General features: G+C 36.3%; 1 protein-coding gene across 1 annotated transcript in view; it reads right to left on the reverse strand.

Annotated features, from left to right (window-relative positions):
• The window catches only part of LOC136042905 (peroxiredoxin-1-like), a gene marked incomplete at its 3' end in the record, with an annotated part of 31541 nt that extends 10971 nt beyond the window's left edge, over window positions 1-20570 (reverse strand). Inside the window, exons 1-4 of the mRNA XM_065727831.1 lie at window positions 20346-20570; window positions 9140-9291; window positions 7180-7296; window positions 4272-4525 (exon numbers count right to left, since the gene is read on the reverse strand). Of these exons, the coding sequence (XP_065583903.1) occupies window positions 4272-4525; window positions 7180-7296; window positions 9140-9291; window positions 20346-20516 (694 nt within the window). The remainder of the gene's footprint in view (window positions 1-4271; window positions 4526-7179; window positions 7297-9139; window positions 9292-20345) is intronic.
• Between the last annotated feature and the right edge of the window lie 288 nt (window positions 20571-20858).

Consider the following 20858-nt stretch of genomic DNA (forward strand, 5'->3'; position numbering starts at 1 on the left):
ATCAAACTGGTACTCAATGTTAATGCGGAACAAACCAGCATAGAAGAGAAGTACAAAAGCCTCTTTGAAGGCATTGGCCAACTTGAAGGGGAATGCAACATCCATCTAAAAGATGGGCCATACCAACCGTCTATCCGGCCAGAAGGGTACCAGAGGCACTAAAAGACAAACCCCAGGACGAACTTAACAGAATGGAAAGAGACGGAATCATTGAAAAAGTAACGGAGCCCACAGAATGGGTAAATTCAATGGTGATGATCGAAAAGAAGAACGGAACTGTAAGGCTATGCATAGACCCAGTAGACCTCAACAAATGCATAAAGCGCCCTTACTATCCCATACCTACCTTAGAAGATGTTACATCCAAGCTGCATGGTGCAAAGGTGTTCAGCAAAATGGATGCTCGGTCTGGGTACTGGTCATTAGTCCTTTCTGCAACTGCATCTGAGATGACAACATTCAGCACTATATACGGGCGTTATCGATTCCTTAGAATGCCCTTTGGCTTACTTTCAGCACAAGATGAGTTCCAGCGCCGTATGGAAGAAGCATTTGAAGGGCTTGAAGGAGTAGCCATCATTATTGATGATATTCTAGTGTATGGAGCAAACCAAGAAGAGCATGATGAAAGACTCCAAGCCCTTATGGAAAGAGCACTAAAAAAGGTGTTAAATTCAACAAGGATAAATGCAGCTTCAGTGCAAGCAGCGTATGCTATTTTGGGCACGTAATTGGAGCCAATGACATGAAACCAGGCCCAGAAAAACTGAGAGCCATCGAAGAGATGCCCAGACCTCAGAGTCGCGAAGAGCTGCTTACCCTCCTTGGAATGTTGAACTACCTCGCAAAATACATTCCCGACCTGTCTACTAGAAATAAAAGCCTTCGAGACATACTCAAATGTGAGCCATTCTCTTGGAGTCCCGAAAATGACCAGACGCTGGTAGAGCTCAAGCAGTCAATCGTGTCAGGCATCTCCTTCTTCAACTACAAAAGCTTGAATGTGGAGCTGAAAGTCGACGCGTCCAGCCATGACTTGGGAGCAAACCTCTGTAGTGATGGAAAGGTAGTAGCATATGCGTCCTGTGCACTTAGCAAAACCGAGCAAAAGTACTCCCAACTTGAAAAGGAGCTGTACGCTATTGTCTATGGATGCAAGCACTTTCACCTCTACCTCTATGGGAGACGCGTCAACGTAATCACTGATCACCGCCCGCTTGAGACAATAGTCAGAAATCCTATCCACAAGGCCCCTCCAAGGGTACAGAGACTAATGCTACAACTCCAAACATACGATCTTCATCTGCAATTCCGGCCAGGTTCAGAAATACCGATCGCCGACGCTCTTTCTCGTCTCCACCTTCCGGATATCGATGAGAAACTAGTTACAGAAATAGACGTGTATTTTCATCAGATCTCTAGACATCTTCCTGTAAGTGATGAGAAAATCTTACGAATCCAGGAAGAAACTTCCAAAGATAGGCAACTCAGGATTCTGGCGAAAACAATCCATGAAGGCTGGCCAAAAAGCAGAAAAACATGCCAGTCAGAGCCACGTCCGTTCTGGAATATCCAGCATGAACTGTCAACAAACAAAGGGGTCATCTTCAAAGGCGAGAGATTGGTCATACCCAAGATATTACAGCCAGACATCCTAAGACAACTCCACGCTGCTCATCTTGGAATAGAAAAGACCAAGCAAAGAGCCAGAATGCTGGTTTATTGGCCTGGCCTGAACGCACACATTGAGCAGTATGTTCGTAGTTGCCAAACATGTGCTAGAAACATGCCATCAAACCAAAGAGAGCCTATGATCAGTCACGAAATACCATGTCTTCCTTGGCAAAAAGTCGCATCCAACCTATTCACGCTCAACAATAATGACTATCTTGTAACAGTGGACTATCATAGCTATTTTTTCGAAGTAGACAAACTCAGCTCCACTACGTCAAAGGCCGTCATCTCCAAACTCAAATCCCATTTCGCCAGATAAGGCATCCCATCTATACTAATATCTGACAATGGCCCTCAGTACTCTTCGGTTAAATTCCAAGATTTTGTCAGGACATTGGGATTCACTCATAGAACATTACGTCCAATCTATCCAAAGTCCAACGGCCTCGTGGAAAAGACTGACCAGACAGCAAAGAGCCTCATGACGAAGGCATCAGAAAACGGTGAAGACCCATACTTGGGACTGCTCAAATACAGGAACACACCCGTGGATGGACTAGCCTCGCCGTCCCAGCTTCTGATGTGTCGTCAATTGAGGACACTTCTGCCATGTACCACTGACCACCTAAAAAAGAAAGTGGTCAGCAATCCCAAGTTTTTGGAGAAACGCACAGCTTCCCAGAGACAACAGAAGTGTCAGTATGATGCGACGTCTAGGCCTCTTCCGTCAGTAGAAGTAGGGAAATTAGTATACGTGCAGAAGACTCCGTGTGGCAAATGGAGTCCAGCAAGAGTAATTGCCCAGTCTGAGACCCCTCGATCCTACGTAGTTGAGACAGACGACGGGTCTGTCATAAGACGGAATAGAGTTCACCTCTCAAGCCACCTTGGCATTGACTCGGAGACTAGAGACCTTGGTGGGCCAACTGTCATATCTTCGACACCATTCTCTACTCCAAACAAAGAAATTCCGGCTCAAAAATCACTGTCACCACCCGGAAATCAGCTCAGCAGATCACCGCTGCGCTCCTCAGCACCACTAGACCGAATGGAGACACAGCTCACCTCATCTAAAGCCTCAATTCAGCCATGTGGAGCAGCACCTCTCCCCCAAGTCAGTGCAAGAACACGATCCGCAAGAGTGATTAACCCGCCAAAGAGATTGAACCTTTAAATAGTTGTGTGAAGTGGAAAGTATGCAATGTGTATACCAGGAGTACATATGAGAGAAGTGAGCCTAGCACCGTCTCGTAGTCGTAAAAAAAAAAAAAAAAAAAAAAAAAAAAAAAAAAAAAAAAGTTAAGTGTGATAGTAGATTTTACTAGTGTAATAAACCTTATGTGTACTTAGAACAAACAATAGAGAAGCGAGCCTAGGTCCTTCTCGGGATGTAAATAAATTTAGTGATATCTCAGATAGTGATGATATGGTGCAGTACTAGTGTATTGTGAGCCAATTAGTTTAAAGTGAAAAGAAGGGAGATGTATTGATTATGATTGCTTTGCTTTGCTAGTGCTTGCGTTTATTCTTGCTGTGTGCGCTATGCTTGCTTATATTGCTTTTTCTTTATAGGAGCTTGGGTTAAATAAATGCATTAATCACAATCTTTGCAGGGTAAAATGGGATCATTATGCCCCTTTGTCTACTGCTTGTGTCTAAATGATTTTTAAAGATTTTTAAAGATAGTGTAATAAACCTTATGTGTACTTAGAACACACAATAGAGAAGCGAGCCTAGGTCCTTCTCGGGATGTAAATAAATTTAGTGATATCTCAGATAGTGATGATATGGTGCAGTACTAGTGTATTGTGAACCAATTAGTTTAAAGTGAAAAGAAGGGAGATGTATTGATTATGATTGCTTTGCTTTGCTTTGCTAGTGCTTGCGTTTATTCTTGCTGTGTGCGCTATGCTTGCTTATATTGCTTTTTCTTTATAGGAGCTTGGGTTAAATAAATGCATTAATCACAATCTTTGCAGGGTAAAATGGGACCATTATGCCCCTTTGTCTACTGCTTATGTCTAAATGATTTTTAAAGATTAAAATATAACACTTTAAGACTTTTCCTTAAATAATCCCCGAATTTAGGAGCTTATGGGAGGATCTTTGAGACTCAATACATTGAAAACCCCTGTATGACCCATATTTCATTAAAGAGTAATATGTTCAACTATTGAGATCATTCTATGAAGCCTCTATTATAAATTGGGTAATGAAATGTGTTGGGGCATTCGCCCCAACTCATCTGATGCCCCAGCCTGATGCTGCACTTATCATTAAACACCCGGAGAGACATTTTTTTTTACAGCTGTGATAGGGGATGCCATGGCACTAATGGGTCAGCAGATTGTCCTCTGGTTGGTTTTAGCCGATAAAAAAAAAAGGCTCTTGAATTAAGAACAAGCGATCAAAAGAGCTTGTTCCCTACTTTCCACGATTATCTCTTTTATTTGATATCCCATAGGAACGAAGAAGCATACACAAACGTGGGAGATTTTTGACTCCACTAAGACAAGGCTATGGTATTAATCTCGATACACATTCCATGAGATCAAACAACCACTTAAAAAGGGTTATTGTTTAATTACAATATTTACCTTCTCCACCTTTGTCAGTAAACTGGAACGCTCGAACAAGACGAAGTATTTCATCAATGGAGCGACCAACTGGGTGGTCATTGATGGTTACTTGACGTAGATTTTGTTTTGGATCAATGATGAAAAGGCCACGGAACGTCACATCTTCCTCTTCTAAGTAAACTCCATAAGATTTGGCAATACTACAATTCTCGTCAGCTAAGAGTGGAATATTAATATTTCCAAGGCCACCCTGTTTTCGTGGAGTATTTATCCTAAAATCACAAAGAACTATAAAAATTTAAGTCAGATGAAAGACTTGTTTCTTGTCTAACAAAACAAACTGACGTAGGGACAAAGCTACGGTGGGAGGGATGGTAGTGACGCAGTTTATACCTCCATTACTGCATATTCAAAACCTCCATTGCTAAATATTCCAAAATATGTGTTATCTGCTATTCTTAAACAAGGGAACTTCTGAAAATTAGCGCAAAGTTAATCTAAAAAAATAAATAAAAATAATTTAAGTCTTGGCTGATCCCATGGTCTTATCCGCCTTTTTTGCAATTTACCGTCCTTTTTTCGCATATTTTCTGCTGGTTAAGTCTTACTTCATTCAATACTTTATTTTTGAGAAATAGCAGGGGAAAACATAGGCAATTATTGCTTTTGGTTCTTATGATCGAGTGAAAATTCGGCATTTCTTAGTAGAGATAAAAACTTAATAAACAGATCTTATTCTATATATGAGCGTAAAAGCCCCGTAAGTTACAAACATATTTCGGCAATGTCATAAAATGTATCGTGGATCTGTTTAGAGAAGGTGTCGGCACAAAATAAAAGCGCTGCGAGGAAGTATTCTGATGCCCAGAAAGTAATTAACCTTGCTTTTTCTTCTGAAACAACAGCTAAGTCTCTCAGTGTACAAAGCCTAGAAGGAAAATGATAGATTTATCTTGTTTACACCTCGGCAAAAATCAAATTTTAGTAGTAGGCTACTTGCTGCCTTTCCTGGTAGCTCGTCAGGAAGCGTTGTTGCACCAAACTCACTATCAGTCACAGCATGCACTACCACTAATAGTTTTTTCTTTTTTCTTTTTTTTTTTTGGCAAAGTGTTTAAAGTATTACTTTGAAAACAGTAGGCATATGAAAAAAGTAGGCTACCAAAAACAAGAGGAAAAGACAATAATTGGGATTCATGCTTTGTTTTTTTGTTGTTTTTTTTTCTTCAGAAAAATTAAATTAGATTTTTATGTCGAGATCACATTTTCTACTACTAATTCTTAATGAGATAGCAGCTTGTCTGAGCAGCTGGATCAAGAAAATTGATAGCAGAGATGTAAAGCTCATAGGCATTTCGTTTTTGGCTCAGAAGAGCAAAAACCAAACCATTAAGAATCTTGTAATGCTTAGCGACACGCTCGGAAGATGCAAAATGGTTTGTCATACTGATGAAAAGGCATCACATTTTTTGCACCAAGTCAGAAGCATACGATACCCCACACAGCCAAGTGCGATCCGTTCCGTTTTGAGGTTGTTGTCCTTCGGCACTCTAACTGCCATGGCTGGAGGCGTGTGTAGGAATGGGTACCACAAAACCTCCATGAGATATGCTCAACCGGAGTTTCATGGAGCAAATGTTTCATTAGGAACGTTTCCATAAAGGCACCCATATAATTGGAGCTACGCAAACGCAGAGCTAGTAAAAGTCAGCTATTTAATGGAGGCATCTACTGTTAGCATTGACATTTCCGAAGTGAAAAACAATGCTTTAATACATCTTCGTGAAAAAACGTTATAACATCACAGCGTCGATTCGAATATAAGAACTGGAACAACACGAAGACTGAAAATTTTATCACATGCTAGGAAGATACAAAGTCCAAGATTGATTCGAAGTAACTTGCTAATTGTATTATAAACAAGTCTCAATATAGCATCCATGATACAAGGTTTTGACTTGTCAACTTTTCCACTAGGGTAATGGTGGAGCAACAGGACAAACCCAAGCATGGTGATTTTCACTAAAAGTAAGCAAATGAAATAGGGAGGTTATTCCCTGTTTATTTGGGACCCTTGACTAAAAACGTCCTATCTAGTCTAAAATTTTCAAAGTCGTAAGTATATTATCCTTTTAATTATTCAATTTTTCATCCTCTGAAAAATTTTACAAAACTGAGATTCGTGGTTCTGCCTTGATACACCAACAAATCCAAACTACCTCAGAAAAAAAAATGGTCTGAAACTATAACCAGATGCGATTCATATTCTATGATGATATATTCAGATAATATTTATATTCTATTAATGTATTTTCTAATATTCTAATTTATATTCTAATACAATTTCCACAGAAAAATATGTCGAACTACAAGGAACTAAATAGAAACAAACCGATGAGCCTAAAGTAAAGTGAAAATTATTCAGAGCACACAACAAACAAATTCACATACGTAGAATTTTTATGTTTTTGTAAAAGATTACAACTACTACAAATACTCTGGAAATGCATTATCAATACAAAAATCTAAAAGCGAATAGACCAAACTGTCACCTTTAAAGGTTGCTGGATCTTAGCTGATTGGAAAGACGAAGAAATGTGAGAAACCTTGGAAATTTGAGAAAACATGAGCTACATTACAGAGAAGACGGAGCCATAGGAAGAATATAGAGCAAGAGAGGACAAGAAACAGAGAAAGAGAGAAAGAGAGAGAGAAAACAAAAATAAAGAGGGAGGAGCGACAGGAGTGAGACAGAGTTGATAGGGAACGAAAAATAGAGAGAGAGGAAGAGAGAGACAGAGAGAGAGAGAGAGAGAGAGGGAGAGAGAGAGAGAGGAACGACAGGAGCGAGAAAGAGTTGATAGAGAACGATAGATAGACAAAGAAGGAGTGCAGAGAAAAACATGATTAAGGTTCCGTGTCTTACCATTTCAAATGACTGTGATGCGAGTCTGTTGAACAACCAATGACTTCGACACCAATATCATGGAACTCTTTAACTCTGTCTGAGAAGGCGATAATCTCGGTGGAAGAGACAGATGTACTAAATGAAAATACAAATGTATATGCAGGTTTTAATAAGTGCAGGGGATTCAAGCAAACCCAATTCTAAATTTATTTATTATTAATTAAATTCATTATTAACTAACTTTATTAATTTCTTATTATTTGTAATATTACTATTATTATTATAAGGGTAAAATATTATTTATTACTCTTTTCGAAACTGGCTTACCTTCTCACTATGTTTCCACAAGTGAATCAATTATGTACTGTATTCAAGCAGCCAACAGTTTGACAGAATAGTGGCAATCTAATTTTATACACACTGTTGAAAAATTGAACAAGCGCAAATCACTAAACACAAAATTACTCAAGTATAAACTACAAAAAGGCCTTACAGGGTAAAACATTTAAGCCAGATCAAAATTAGTAAACGAAGACTTCATCCGTACTGATAGAACACCAAGAAACACAGAAAAGTTAAGAATGACTGGTAGACGTAAATTTGAATTGCACTACGAACCCAATTATTATAATAAAAAAAGGTAAACTAATTTGGTAGAACTTTGTAGCCACTGAAGTATGAGCATGATAATTTTAAGTAAGAGAATTGGTTATTTAAGTAAGAGAATGATACTTTTACCGTTAGAGAAAACAGACAATAGCCATACTCTTGCTTATAGGAAGACACCATTCATTAGAAGTACATAACCCTAATTCTTTCGAAAAAAAATCGGGGAAAAAATTTTCGGAAGGTTTTATTTTAATTAATTTTGTTCGTTTTTTGATTACAAATAACTTTCAAGTTCTTAAAAGACTCCTTATTTCAAAATAAGATTGAAACTTTCATCGAAGTATTAAAACTAAAATCAAAGCAAAAATATCAAACTACCAAAGTAAAGAAAGTAACAATAAGCAACTTGCACAACTTAGAGCCCTTAAACTGTAAATCGATGTTACCCCGCAAATCACTCAATGCAAGTATTAAAGCAAACTAAGTATCAAAGTAGTAATAATTAAGGTCCGTAACTAAGAGCCATTTCCCCGGGACTGGGGGGGATCAACCACACAAGTATAGCTATTTGGCCTTTGAACTATTTTGAACTAAATGGCTATCTCCAAGTTTTGACTGGATGCCCTTGGGGAAAGTGAGGCGTGGGCTAGTTGGTCAGAATCACTTTTGACTCTTAAAATAGCTAGAAGTTTCAATTTATGATAGAATGAGCCCCCTACAAAGTTAATGGTTCAATGGACAACTTGCCCTGCGATCTTTTTTTACTCTTAAAAAGTGAATTAGAAATTTCAATTTCAATTCAAATCAGCCCTCTCCGAAGTTTAAACAAGCATTCCTTCCATAACAACTATATATACCCCCAGGGCATACCTTACAACGCCTTCCCCTGGGCCCTTAGGAATTGTTTCGAACACCGGGTTTTCGTTATATAATCTTTGAAATATTTTAAAACAATGGCTATCTTAAAGTTCTTACCGGAGGGGCTTGAGGAAAACAGGACGTGGAGGGCGGAGGGGCTAGTTGCCCTCCAATCATTTTTGACTGTTAAAAAGTGAACCAGAACTTCCAATTTCCAATCGAATGAGCCCCTCCGAAGTTTATACGACGTTGCCTCGTTATAAGATAGCCGTCCCTATAGCGTTGCCTCGATATACGAGTTCCATTGTCATATCGATGCGAGTCATAAACCACGGTATGCTGGCATAAGTTTTAGGCCATGACAAGTTTACATGATAAAAAGTACTTATCCGGACTTTCACTTTTGACGTCTAATATAATAACTAAATATAAAAGCCCTAGGATTTTAAAAAGTCCAAGATTGCAAAGTTATAGATGCAATTTTTAATCTATTGGTTAATTCTATACTTACAAATCTAGAGGGTAGAAAAAAAAGACGACATATTTCCCCTTTTCCCCGTAATAAGCCAGGCTAAGTTGTTCGAATTCTCGATTGACCACAGCCATTCCTTTGAATTGTGGGGCTGGTTTTCCAATAGCCGGGACGATGTTATACATGGTTGCCTAAAAATAAAAATGAGTAATTTCAAATTACAATTAATCATGGATATTATAATATTCTTGCAAACGTTCAGTGATGAACCTGTTGGCTAAAAGGAATTTTCATGTTATATGGAAGGGTTGTGGAAATCGTGCGATTTTTTAATCGCACGATTTTAGGTTATAATGTTATGTAAAATATTGTTGTTTATAATATTTATTACAATATAATATTTAATACAAATAAAATAGTTGATATAAATATCATTTAAATATTATATAAATATCATAGTTGCATATTATATAATGCAACTGTGCTGCCGCATAAACTGCATGTTGTACCGTTCTGACAAATGCTTCATAAATCTGATAGTAAAACTTCGGTCCTATTCCTTTCGTTAAATATCACTTGAGACTACCTTTGTGGACGCGTGATCCAAGTATTAGCCTTCCTTATAAAGTCACAAAACCATGTCAGGCCGTTCAGAAATTTTAATGCATGACTATTGCACGAGTGGTCGTCCCTCCTGCGGCCGTAAATAAATAAATATTAATGAAAAATTATTATAAAATCAACGCAGAAACTTTTTACAAGGCATGCATGTCATGTTATCCAATTTTATTATTATTATATAATTACAGACCATCTGATTAATTACAGTCGTCATTAAGCTTATTTAATGAACTCTCTTTCCTAATGTTTTTTCTCCATTTTATGAGCAAATGCCTAACAAGTTATGTTTTAAAATGTTTAATGCTATGAGATTTGTTTTATAGTCCCCCTCCTACAGGCTATGAAGCCTCGGTGTGGATTTTTAGATTGTAGTATTATCATTTGAAAATAAATCTATCTAATCTATAGATTTTAGAGTTTGAAAACATATTCGACAAGATTAAAGCTATGCACGATTGGTGTTACCGGGTGTATTGGAAAAACTTATGGCCTGCTAGTCAGGGTGAAAGGTTGTTTTGATAAACAGACACTTATTAAAATTTAAACCTTAATATTTGAACCTTTGTATTTTTCATCGGTCCATTTTTCAAGATTTTAAGTAAAAGTGATAAAAAGCATATAGGCACGTGCTTTTTCAAGATTTGTAAATAGTTTTTTTGGAATCTCACAATGGTTCAAAAACAGGTATATTATCCAAAAATTTGGAATATTTGATAGTACTATTAAAATTGATCAACATTAAGATAAATTTTTCACACTATCTAGAAAAATTACAAGCAATTTTCCCCTTAACTGTCTTGTTTGATGGATAAATAGTTCTGTCGCTATACCTTTAACAAAACTGAGCCATTCATTATGAATGTTTATGCGTTATGTATTATGAGTGTTTTAGTATTATGTTTTAGCTAGAAAAAGGCTAAATCTAGTGCAACGCAAAGAATACTTGTTGGATACAATTCGTGAATTTTCTTTTTTTTTATTTCTGACTGTTTTCTAGATTCAGTATCTATTCTGCCCTTGTTTGCTTCACTCCGAAAGGTTAGATTTTTTTTTTATGAGCACTGAGGTCGACTTGGCGGAGGTCCTTGTCGAAATATTTGCTTGTTCTTCGTCTTCATATTTTGCCACTGGCTATGAAAATCCTCATTTTCTAACATACTTAATTTTATTTTATTACATCCTTTCCTCTCTTGGTTTCATAGGTAGGGTAGAGGAAGCAACAGCCCTTCTAATATACGAAATAATTTCTGTTTATTTAAACTTTAATGTTGCTCCTTACTTTCAGTAGGAAAATCTTGTTTTTTTTTTTTTTTTTCATCAAAAGCCTTAACAAAACTGCTCCAGTTTTAAATAAGCAACACAGAACTAAATTTACATTGGAACGATTCAATAAAGAAAAACAGGCTTTTAGAGATCAAAATTGTTTAGGGCGTTAGTTTGGAAATAAAATCCAAAAAAGTAAACATGAGTCAGCAATGTCCAACTCTCAAATGCAGGAATATGTCCAAGAAAAACGATCATAGTTCATTTTTCTAAAAATCTTCCATCTTTCTTTTTTTCGTCATAAAATATACCCCGACCTTTCCAAAGTTGTCACCTATTGCTTCGCTCAGACATGTAAAAAGGTGGGCAACCTCAAAATATTCTGATTGTATGGACATATAATTTACTTTTATAATTTATAATTTGCTTTTTTAATTATTTGACAACTTTCACTCCTCCCTAAAAGGTTTCCCTTCCCAGTATAAATGTACACTTACGGGGCTGATAAAAGTCCGGTGTTTATTTTTTCTTTCTGAAACATACACCCTATTCCTATGTTCAAATTAGTTTCTACAAACCAAAAAGCCGGCTATATGCGAGAAAACAAAATTCATTTTTTAACATTGAATATGAAAAATTAAACATTTATTTTAGCTCGTCAAGATCTTTTAATGCTGAGCTAGCATAAGATCTTCTCTTTGGTATTTGTGTATTATCCTGAACACACTCGAGAAATTTACATGTGAGAAAAGCCGGTTTGTCTGTCTGCAATCGGTTAGGATTAGCTTAGTCTGAGTGAGAAAAACTACGATACAGCTATATTTTAATTAAATATTTAATATATATAGGTGGTTAGGGGTTAGATATTTAATATAATGCGTTCTGGTCGGCCTGCTTTACATAATTTTTTGCTGTAGTTTCTAGAATTGTATTTTTAAGTATTATATTTTCATTGTATTTTGATACATTTCATTATGATTAACCTAACTTCACTTCTCGAGTGTGTTCAGGATAGAACACAGGTACCTTTTCTTTGACTGTCCGTGCATGACAAAATATGAAACAATTGCCAGAGGCATTTTTTTTTCAAGATATTATGGAGGCAGCCGGAACGGAAAGGCTAGATGAGCCCACCCAAACTAAGAGACTCACATCACAGGTTCTTCTCAATTTCGAAGAATTTAACCCTTTCCAAGATTATTTCTAACCAGCATGTAGCTTTCTATGCGACAATTTATCAACTGCCTTTAAACTTAAGGGGAACACATGGACACCAAAAGTTTATCTATAATATAGGACAATCTATTAAACCCTTAAGTTATTTGGAGTTTTACTGACATTACGGAGGGACAATCAACCAACTAAATTACGAGAAAACTTCTCAAAACAGTAGTTCAAAATGGGGTTTCCAATTGGCGCCCTGTCTTAAGCCTCTTTTCTTGTTTAGTACCAGATCTTTTTTTTCACCTTATCTTCCAACAAAAGAAAATGACCTATGAAGTAATTCTGGATACACCACTGGCAGAATTCTCCCTGAGATCTGTAAAATTTTAACCACGACTTGTTGGGTAAACAGCATAAATTGGGGATGCATAAGCATTACCTTTAGCAATAAATACAAACGTATAATTCATCTTGCACTTAATTTTCAGTTACGCCCATGCAAAAGGCAAACCCATTAACCACACCCAGTGTAAAGACGTATCAACTTTTGGGTCTAGTTCAATAGCAAAACCATTGTTCGCATACTTAAAAGGGCTTTAAGTACCAAAAATACCAAAATGTAAACATATTTAGCACTCTGGATCTATCTTACGCCTGTTCACACCAGACAATCCGGTTTTCTTGAAAGTTTTCCGTTAGTTGCTATAAGAATTTTTAGTTAGAACCCATCAGTAGTACAATATTGCCAATGATAAAGCAATGATAAGCACAAAAAAAAAAAAAAAAGCCGAAACTATTTCCAATGAATCCCAGTGCTTTTCACTCGTGAAAATACAAATTTACATAATCTGTTGATTGTTACATTAATGAAAATCTTTAGCCTTTTTTTAGTACATACTTAGCACTCTGGATTTATCTTACGTCTGATCATACCTAACAATCCCGGTTTCCTGCGAGTTTTCTTTTAGTTACTACAAGCATTTTTAATTACAATCCATCAACAGTACAATATTACCAATGAAAAAGCAACAAAAAAAAAATAAAAAAAAAAAGCGGAAACTATTTCCTATGAATCCCACAGTACTTTTCATTCGTGAAAATTTAAATTTACAGAATCTGTTGATTGCTATATTATTGAAAATTCATTTTGTGAATAAAAATGACCGCATCAAATACCGAAAGTGGACTATTCTGATTTGTCAGAAAATGTAGTTGATGGTGACCAAGCATTAGATGGTATGCAAGACATCATTTCAGGATACTTGTTCCAGCCTCTTGTCACACCCAATACAGCTTCTCTTGCTATCGAAGATAGCAAGAGAAGATATACAAGATTCGATGATAACAAGATTCCTTGGAAGCCTAGATGTTCATTTAAATACTCATCATCACGGTAAGCAACAAAATAAATATTGCTTCATTTCATGTAAATTAGGCACAGCCTATAGAAATGCAGGTAGCCTATTTCAGAGCTATGTCCATTGGCTCACAAGAGAAACACTACAGTATTTGAACACTTTTGTATTAGTTTGGTGCCATCACCCTCCATAAAGAAACACTAGAAGCTTCTTTAGACAACTTTAAAAGAGGTAAATTTTCTGATTAGCCTGACTTAATATTAAGATGGGCCTAGCTAAGAAATAGACAAGTATTTAGCCAGAATTCCATTGTGAATCCAAATATAGCTAACTTCATCAAGACCCTCCTCCCTCCATAATGGTCCAGCATATAGCGTGAAATATAAATCCTCTAGTTTTTTGGTACATAGCCTAGACACAGAAAATTTGGCTTATCAGCACGATTAACAGCCAACTGTTCCTTACAAGTCCTCCATATGTCTCACAATTTGTATCGGCCTAGATTTCGTTTCAGTGTGTACCTTACTATTGAAGTTGTCACCCTTTTGAAACTTTCAAACTGGTATACCTAATGAAGGAATTTCTGTACAAAAAATGGATGTCATACACTTTGATCAGCTCTTCAAGAGCTATCGATTGCCGTCAAAAAAAAAATTCTATCTGTCTTAGTTCAAAAGTTTTTTTTTTTTGCCGTAGGCCAACTTTCTAGCGTCACCACTTAGAAAGGAGCAAAGGATAAGCTCTAATTTATTTAGCAATGAGAGAACTTTTAATGTTTATTAGGCATATCTGATACCATTTCTCTACCGCAATCCCAAGTCCGAAAAACCAAATGATAAACTCAGCTGAAATCACGAACAGAAATGGATTAAAACAATAGATGGCGGTACTTTCGGAACCGTGGGAAAAGCCCACATTTTTCTTCTGTCAATTTTTCTATTTATCACTCAAAGAGGATATATTGGCTGTGGGGCCGGGTAACTGCCACATATATTTAACACTTATAGATTTTGGTCAATCTTCAATTTGAAAGTGGTGGCTGCCTGCTTGCCTGCTAGAACGGAGCTTTCCACTCGAAAGCAGAAACATACGTTGATGAAACGAAAGCTTGGCTACACAACTTCAGATACTCCTCTCTGACATAGGCTCTATAACTCCACTTCATTTCGCACACCATAGGCTCTGGCTCGTGGACAAGCAAAAACCATCCTTTTTGGCCCCAAGCAAGAGTTCTGTGGATTTTTCCAAAATGTAATGACATTCATCAATCAGGCCAGAGATCCGCACTTTCCGTAAAACCCCAAAGGTTAGACCCTTGCCAGTTTCCAGGAATAAGCTGATATCGGCGAAGTAGAAAAAAAAAAACGGGACAAGTGTTGCTCGCAAGACAAATATAACTCAGTTTTGCTGAGATTTCTCTGCATATCTATACATCAATATATCTAGTAATTATGTCAGTGGTTCCAATTAATAAAATGTAAGGAGGGAGGAAATAACAAGTTGACCGTAATAAAATAGAAAATAAGCTATCAAATAGAAATAAGAAGGTATTTTTTTAAGTATAATTGAGATAATCACCCCCCTCACTAATTAGCACACGAGAAATATGTAGCCTATTTCTGAATTAGAATAAGCACAGTACATTGGAAAGCATAAACAATACAACTATATGTCATATACGATTCATAATATAATGATATATATTACATAATGACAGTAACAGGTAATGATAATGATCTAATGATATTGGTTTATTTCATGAACCTTTTTTCATCCAGAGGAGCCATGACTCTAATGTTGTTGTTAATATAATTCCTTGTTTTGTTCCATTTAAGTTTTTTTTTTCTTACATTACTTTAGGATAACAGTCTACTACAAGTAATTTTCACTAATGAATACCCATAATATTTAGAAATGTCTATAGGCTAACATATTCAGAAAATTTTACATAACTAGTTTAGGTGGCTTGTTTGCCTGCAAGTTCAGGCAACTCGTTGCTCACGTGTTAATCTTAAAACTTAGTTGCCATTGCCTGAGACTACAGGCAGGTGGGCCTTATTAGGCTAAGTCGCTTGTTCACCTAGCGACATAAACTAACCCACCTGTGACTCTAGGTGAGTGGGTCTAATTAGGCTTACGTACCTTGTTTGCCTGCAAGTCCAAGTGATTTATTGGTCAGCCAATTTCTAGTTGAATTTTAAATGAATGGATGGTCAATCTGAGACTGCAAGTCCAAGCAACTTGGTGGTCATGTGTCAATCCTAAAACTATTTCAACCTGACAGAGACTCTAGGCAGGCAGGCCTACTGAGACAGTCCACTGGGATTGCAACAGAGATGATCAAGATTTTTGGGTTAACTCATAACGGACAATGTCTAACGAAGTTGCCTGAACTTGCAGACGAAAATGCATCCTATGCCTAACAGGTCTGTCCACCTAAAGTCTCAGACAGGTTGAACAAGTTTAAAGATTGAAGACTAAGTGGTGTCAACTGAAGCCATTTCAATTTTCAAGGACCAGGCTGCCTAGTTCTTCAAGCAAGTGTCTACGGGTATAATTTCATAATTGTTGTGTGCAGGAATACTTGTTTTGTTCATATATAACTAAAAGCACGTAGGAAATTAAAGAAAAGTAATGGGAGCTAAATTTTTATTCCTCATAACATTTTTTGTTTTAACAGTTTATGTGCATGAAATTGTAGAATTGTAAATAAAGGTGAACCAACTATTTGTCTTTTTTTGCTACCTACAAGAATGTTCTTTGCCTAATTTTTAGATTGATATACATTTCTTTCAAATAACGTCTTCATACTATAAGTTCATTAAGTTGGTCCTAAGCAGTTAAATCCTCTTTAATCATTAAATCCTTGGTCCTAAAAGTGAGATTGAATATGTCAAACCTTGGAGCCTTAATCTCCTGTCTGTTTAAGAAAACAGATACATATTGAAGCTTTGTTCATTTCCATCTTATTTTTAATGAGTTTTAAGGGATATTTTTCTTCATATGTCGGACTTGTTTGTTCTCTCCAACAGTTTTTTTTTGTCTAATTTTTAAATTGAAACACATTTTTACAAATGATCATTAAAATGTACTCTTTGAGGCATGAGACTCCACCTACAAAATGATCCACCACCCATTCATCATAATTGCTAAAATGCACTAATACATAATAATATCATAAACCATATCAGTTTAGGTAGATAAAGCATTAAAATAAATGTAAGATAAGTTTTTTTTGTAATAACACAGGATGTATAACCCCAGTACAACCCTAATCAGTCGTAGTTTAAATGGAGGGAGATAAACAGATTTATTCCTATACCCCCCCCCCCTTATAGAATTACACCAGTGTGAAGGCCCATGGAGAGCTACACAATTTAGGCATTGAAATGTATTCTTTCAGGCATGAGATAGCCCAATCACCAGCAAAATAGCCACCAACCATCTTTTATAATAGCTGATACACGATAATTTTGTGAAAAATTTGGTAAATGGACTTCGTTAAGACCATGATTAAGATAATAAATGGTTATGTTTAGTGTTTTCTTATTTGGACTAGACTACATTACTTTTCAGGTACAAATGCCCCACAGTACAACTTTCTGTTCTTTGGAACTGGGAAGATCAATATGTATTTTTTCGATGCTCATAAATTGATCTACTGTCTCGGAATTGACAATCAACGGAAAATTTGGCAAGTTATACGGGATTATTGGATTAAAAAGACCATAAAAAACATCAAGTGACATACTCCCTTCATCCTAGCTGAATTGTGTTGTAAAGTGCAAATTTACCAATCATTATTTTGTGTTAAAGAACAATGATACCCTCAGGATGATTTCTGATTTAACTAGAGTTCAGAGAAAGATTCCAACGGGTCTGAACACTGAGTTTCAGTATACATGTTGGACAACCTATTTTGTTAATCAAACACAAAATCAGCATTCCCATTGAGCCAGAAATCGACTACTATTATCAAAGCAACCTTATTCAAGCTTAGTTTAAATGAAGGGTGACGAGTAATGAATTCTCACCCCCCCCCATGCACAATTTAGGCATTGAAGCAAGCTCTTTAAGGCTTGTGATACCCTTCCCCCACACAATGCCCATCAACCATCTTTTATAATAGCCGATGCATAATCATTTGTCAGTGCACAGAATTTCATTAAAAAGTATGTAAATAAACTTAGTTAAGATAATAATTGTCTACGTTTAGTGTTTCTCTTATATGGACTAAACTACATTACTTTTCAAGTACAAATAGCCCGCAGCACAGCTTTACATTCTTTACAACTGAGGAAATCGATATGTCTTTTCCAAGCTCAATAAGTTGATGTGCTTTTTCGGAATTGACAATTAATGACAAACCAGGCCCTCTTTCGGAAACAATCACACTTTGGTGATTGAACAATCTTTTTAATCAAAATAAAATGACAAAAATGAAATTTCCATTTAAATGATCCCTAACTCAATATTCAAGAACCACGAGTCTGTTGCAATCACTTATGGGGAAAGACAAAATAAAAACACAAATTAAAACAAAAAGATGCATCCATAATCTTTTTTCTGGGAAACAACATAAATTTACGATAGATGCTTGGAATGTCTACCATATGACTCTCTGATGTGCTGAATCTGAGGATGTGATTTTCATTAAGATTGTTTGACTTCACGTGAGTATTTGTTCTTCTTTGAAAATCAGTCAAATTTTCTCAAGCTTATAGCTTTTTATGGGCACCATTAAACTTGATGAATTTTATTTTTCATATATTATATTTCTTGAATCAGCATTGAGAGGCGTTTCTTTTATGTATTAGTTTGATTAGAAATCAAATTAATAAAAATAAAGGATTAAAAATCCTTTTGTAGTGTTTTAAAAGTTCCCCACTCCTTACTTAGAGTTTTCTACTAAGAACTGCTTGATGTAAGATAAAGTTTACAGAGCATCAGCCTAGAGTTCTTGTGCTAATTTAAACTACCTTCTAAAGCTAGATACTAAAATATTGAACTTTTGAAATATTTCTTGTCACGATTTGCAAGAACTGAAATTTCTGCCTTCTTGCTTTACTGTGAGTCAAACTTGTTAATTATTCAAACAAGTAGATATCTATACTGAACCAGCCAAGAATGACATACATCTACTATTCAAATGCAATCAGAGCCAAACCTAGGGTTAGTAGTGCCTGGGGAAAATATAACTACATTGCACCTAAATATACACAAAAACAGCCAAAGCAAAGCGGAAAATTGAATCAAAACAGACAAACCCACTACATTGCCACCTAAATAGGCAACGCCTCTGCCTTGCCACCCAAGCAGGGGCCCTGGTTGTTCTATCCCCTCTGAACAGCTCTGAATGACATTTGTTATGTTATGGCAAGACAGTAATAGATGCTGTTTGTCAAAATAATTTTCATTTCTAATATAAAAGGCATAACGGGTATATGCTACTATTATAAAATAACAATGAAGTTGATTTATATCAAAATATTCACGGAAATCACATACCCTACTAGGTATCTTATCTTAGCCTAAATAAGGTATCAGTGGAAGTCATTGAGTCCGCAAAGCTACTAATATGGTACATCTTGATACTTTCTTTCAGAGCCATTAACATTTGTGTTGCGAGAGCAACACTTTGGTTTTGCCGTGTCTTTTTTCCTAGCACCACGATTTCAGCTTATTCCAAGAAAGTGGTAAGGGTCTAACCTCTACGGTTTTTACGGAAAGTACGGACCTTAGGCCGGATTGATGAATATGACTTTGCATTTTGGAAAGCTTCGTAGAACTCCTGCCTGCGGCCAAAAATCTACTGTTTCTACCCATTTTTGTTCGTGATTTCAGCTGAGTCTACGAGTCCAAAAGTACTGCAATCTATTGTTTCTATCCGTTTCTGTTCGTGATTTCAGCTGAGTTTATCATTCAGTTTTTCGCACTTGGGATTGCGAGTTGTTGTACCTAGTATTTATTTTAAAATCTTACAGATTAACAACTTCAGAGTTTAATCGAAGCGAGGAAACAAAACCAAAGTGTTGCTCTCGCAATACAGTGTTGCTCTCGCAACACTTTACTCGGCGAAGCCGAACTAAGGTTGTCGCAACACCTCACGTTGCCAATGCAACGTAGATCTAGTTTATCTTGTATGACAAAAAATAGCGAAGATTTATCATGAGAGTTCCTCTTTTCTTCGCCAAGATTATAGCTCCGCATTTATTATAACCGAAATTCAATTTACTTTCATCGGTTCATTTTCTTTAATAACGTAAATCCCTTTTTAGCCGTATGACCTGTGATTTTCACATCTTTAGAAGGTATTATTATGCAGATATCATCAGCATACGCTTGAAATGAAAAGCATGCCGGTAATTCTTAATGAAGTGGCACCGCCCAGGTTAATACAACAGACAGAACATGCTTTCTTTTGAGAACGCTCAAAAGAGATGAATAAAAGTTAAAAGAATTATCCTTTGAAGGATAAAAGTTATATTATCAGCTTTATCGCCATAAAAAACCCAATCAATCAGATATATAACTTTTTATCTAGTCAGATAGACTAGCCGTAACATCTCGTTTAAAATCACAGGGTGCCATGCATTGTTGAACCTATTCAGTCCAACTTTACACAAGAAAACTGTTGGACCAGATTCTATAAAAGTGATTTGTCAGATATACTGATAAATCATGGCAGAACTTTGTTCAACATACCTGAAAGTCCTAGATCGTTTTCGTATTCTTTTTCTCTGTCAACAGCTTGATCTTATCGACATACTAAGTTTATACACTACTTGAAATGACCTTAAATCCGTAGACCAAAGAAGAGTAAATAATATAGAGGTTACCTTTTGCGGATAGTATTCCGCAATGATTCTGGCGGATTCTTCTTTAACCCCAGAGAAAGAAGTTCTTTGAAGTTTTTGAAGTTCTTTAAGAACTTGCCAATCTCCAAGCCAATATGGGAGCCAGGACAACCACTTAATTTCAACTTTATCCAAACAGGGAGAAGGATCCATTACAAATTCTGGAAACTTTCCGATCTCTTCAATTTTCTTACCAATCTGCAAAATAAACTCATTTTATTTAAGTCACGAAAACAAAAAGCAGTAGTTGCAGTGTTCGTATGTACATTTTGAACTTTCCCTAGTTCGAAATCTACTTTAAAAAGTCCTAAAAGATTCAATTAAACACCCTGGACCATTCCTTGGCTTTTGGTAATGTACGGCTTTGAAACTCTGAATGTAAAGAGTATGTTTTAATTCATCATTCAACATTCCCCAAAATAGTCCTAAAGAGTTCAACCATCCAACAGTTAGCCTTAGTAGTTGAAGTAATAGTAACCGAAGCACATGGAGTAG

Source organism: Artemia franciscana, unplaced genomic scaffold, assembly GCF_032884065.1.
Source record: "Artemia franciscana unplaced genomic scaffold, ASM3288406v1 Scaffold_2426, whole genome shotgun sequence".
NCBI classification, from domain to species: Eukaryota; Metazoa; Arthropoda; class Branchiopoda; order Anostraca; family Artemiidae; genus Artemia; species Artemia franciscana.